General features: G+C 50.6%; 1 protein-coding gene across 1 annotated transcript in view; it reads right to left on the bottom strand.

The window, feature by feature from the left end:
- Positions 1 to 1,123, bottom strand: part of EMH_0016870 (uncharacterized protein) — a gene marked incomplete at both ends in the record, with an annotated part of 6,814 nt that overhangs the window by 3,590 nt on the left and 2,101 nt on the right. The window contains 3 exons of the mRNA XM_013500756.1: positions 3 to 112; positions 364 to 489; positions 889 to 1,123. Of these exons, the coding sequence (XP_013356210.1) occupies positions 3 to 112; positions 364 to 489; positions 889 to 1,123 (471 nt within the window). The remainder of the gene's footprint in view (positions 1 to 2; positions 113 to 363; positions 490 to 888) is intronic.

Here is a 1,123-nt window from a genome sequence, read left to right as displayed (position 1 = left end):
TTCGCCTATCTGCTGATAAGAAACTCGCCTGACACCAACGGCTCACCTCCAGCTGCACTAACAATGTTATCGGAACAAAGTAACTCAGCAGCAACACGTAACGCCCAAATGCCTAGAACAAACATACACAACCAAACCCTAAACCCTAAACCCTAAACCCTAAAACCCTAAACCCTAAACCCTAAACCCTCGACTCGCTGCTAACTTAAATTCAAACCCTAAACAACAACTGGGTCTCAACCTGAACGGCTAAAAGCGCCGCTCTCAGCTTGAACAAAAACCCTAAACCCTAAACCCTAACCCTAAACCCTAAACCCTAAACACTAACCCTAAACCCTAAACCCTAAACCCTAGAAGTCTTACGACGCCTAAGGAGGTGAGAAAGTTTGAAATGCCGGAGACCCAGCTGGTCTCGAGGTACCAGGCATCAGCAAACAGCTGCTGGCTCTTGAAGGCGTACACCAGCGCCGCCACCGCACATATTATAAACTAAAGCAATACTCACACAAACCCTAAACCCTAAACCCTAAACCCTAAACCCTAAACCCTAAACCCTAAACCCTAAATCTAAGGGCTAGGAGAACACAAAAAGCAACAATCTCTTCTCCACAGAGAAGAATAGCGGCAACAATACCAGGGAAAACAGCACCAGCAACAGCAGCGGCAGCAGCAGCAACAGCAGCAGCTGCAACAGCAGCAGAAGCAACAGCAAAACCCCGTCCACAGCAGCAGCAGCAGCACCGAACCCTCAACAAAAGCTGCAGCAGGAGCCGCATCAGCAACGCGCTGTCTTCTGCCGAAGCAGCAGGAGGCGCAGCTGCCCCAGCAGCAGCAGCAGCAACAACACCAACAAAAGCAGCAGCAGCAGCAGCAGGAGCAGCAGCAGACCTGGGCGATGGCTAGGAGTACAGCGTGCTGGTTGTATACGACCTGAGTTCTTGAGTATTTTAATTCTCTTTGTTTTGTGTTTTTCATGATGCGGGTTTGGTGGCCCGTGTAAACCACCAGGCCGTATATCCACTCTGTGCTGCGGACGGTGGCTCCTCTCCATACAAACTGTGACGCGTCAACAGCAAACTGCTGCTGCTGCTGCTGCTGCTGTTGCTGCTGTTGCTGGGAAAGA

This window comes from Eimeria mitis, genomic scaffold, assembly GCF_000499745.2.
Source record: "Eimeria mitis Houghton genomic scaffold, Emh_scaff581, whole genome shotgun sequence".
NCBI classification, from domain to species: domain Eukaryota; phylum Apicomplexa; class Conoidasida; order Eucoccidiorida; family Eimeriidae; genus Eimeria; species Eimeria mitis.
This window is presented reverse-complemented; position numbering and strand designations above follow the sequence as displayed.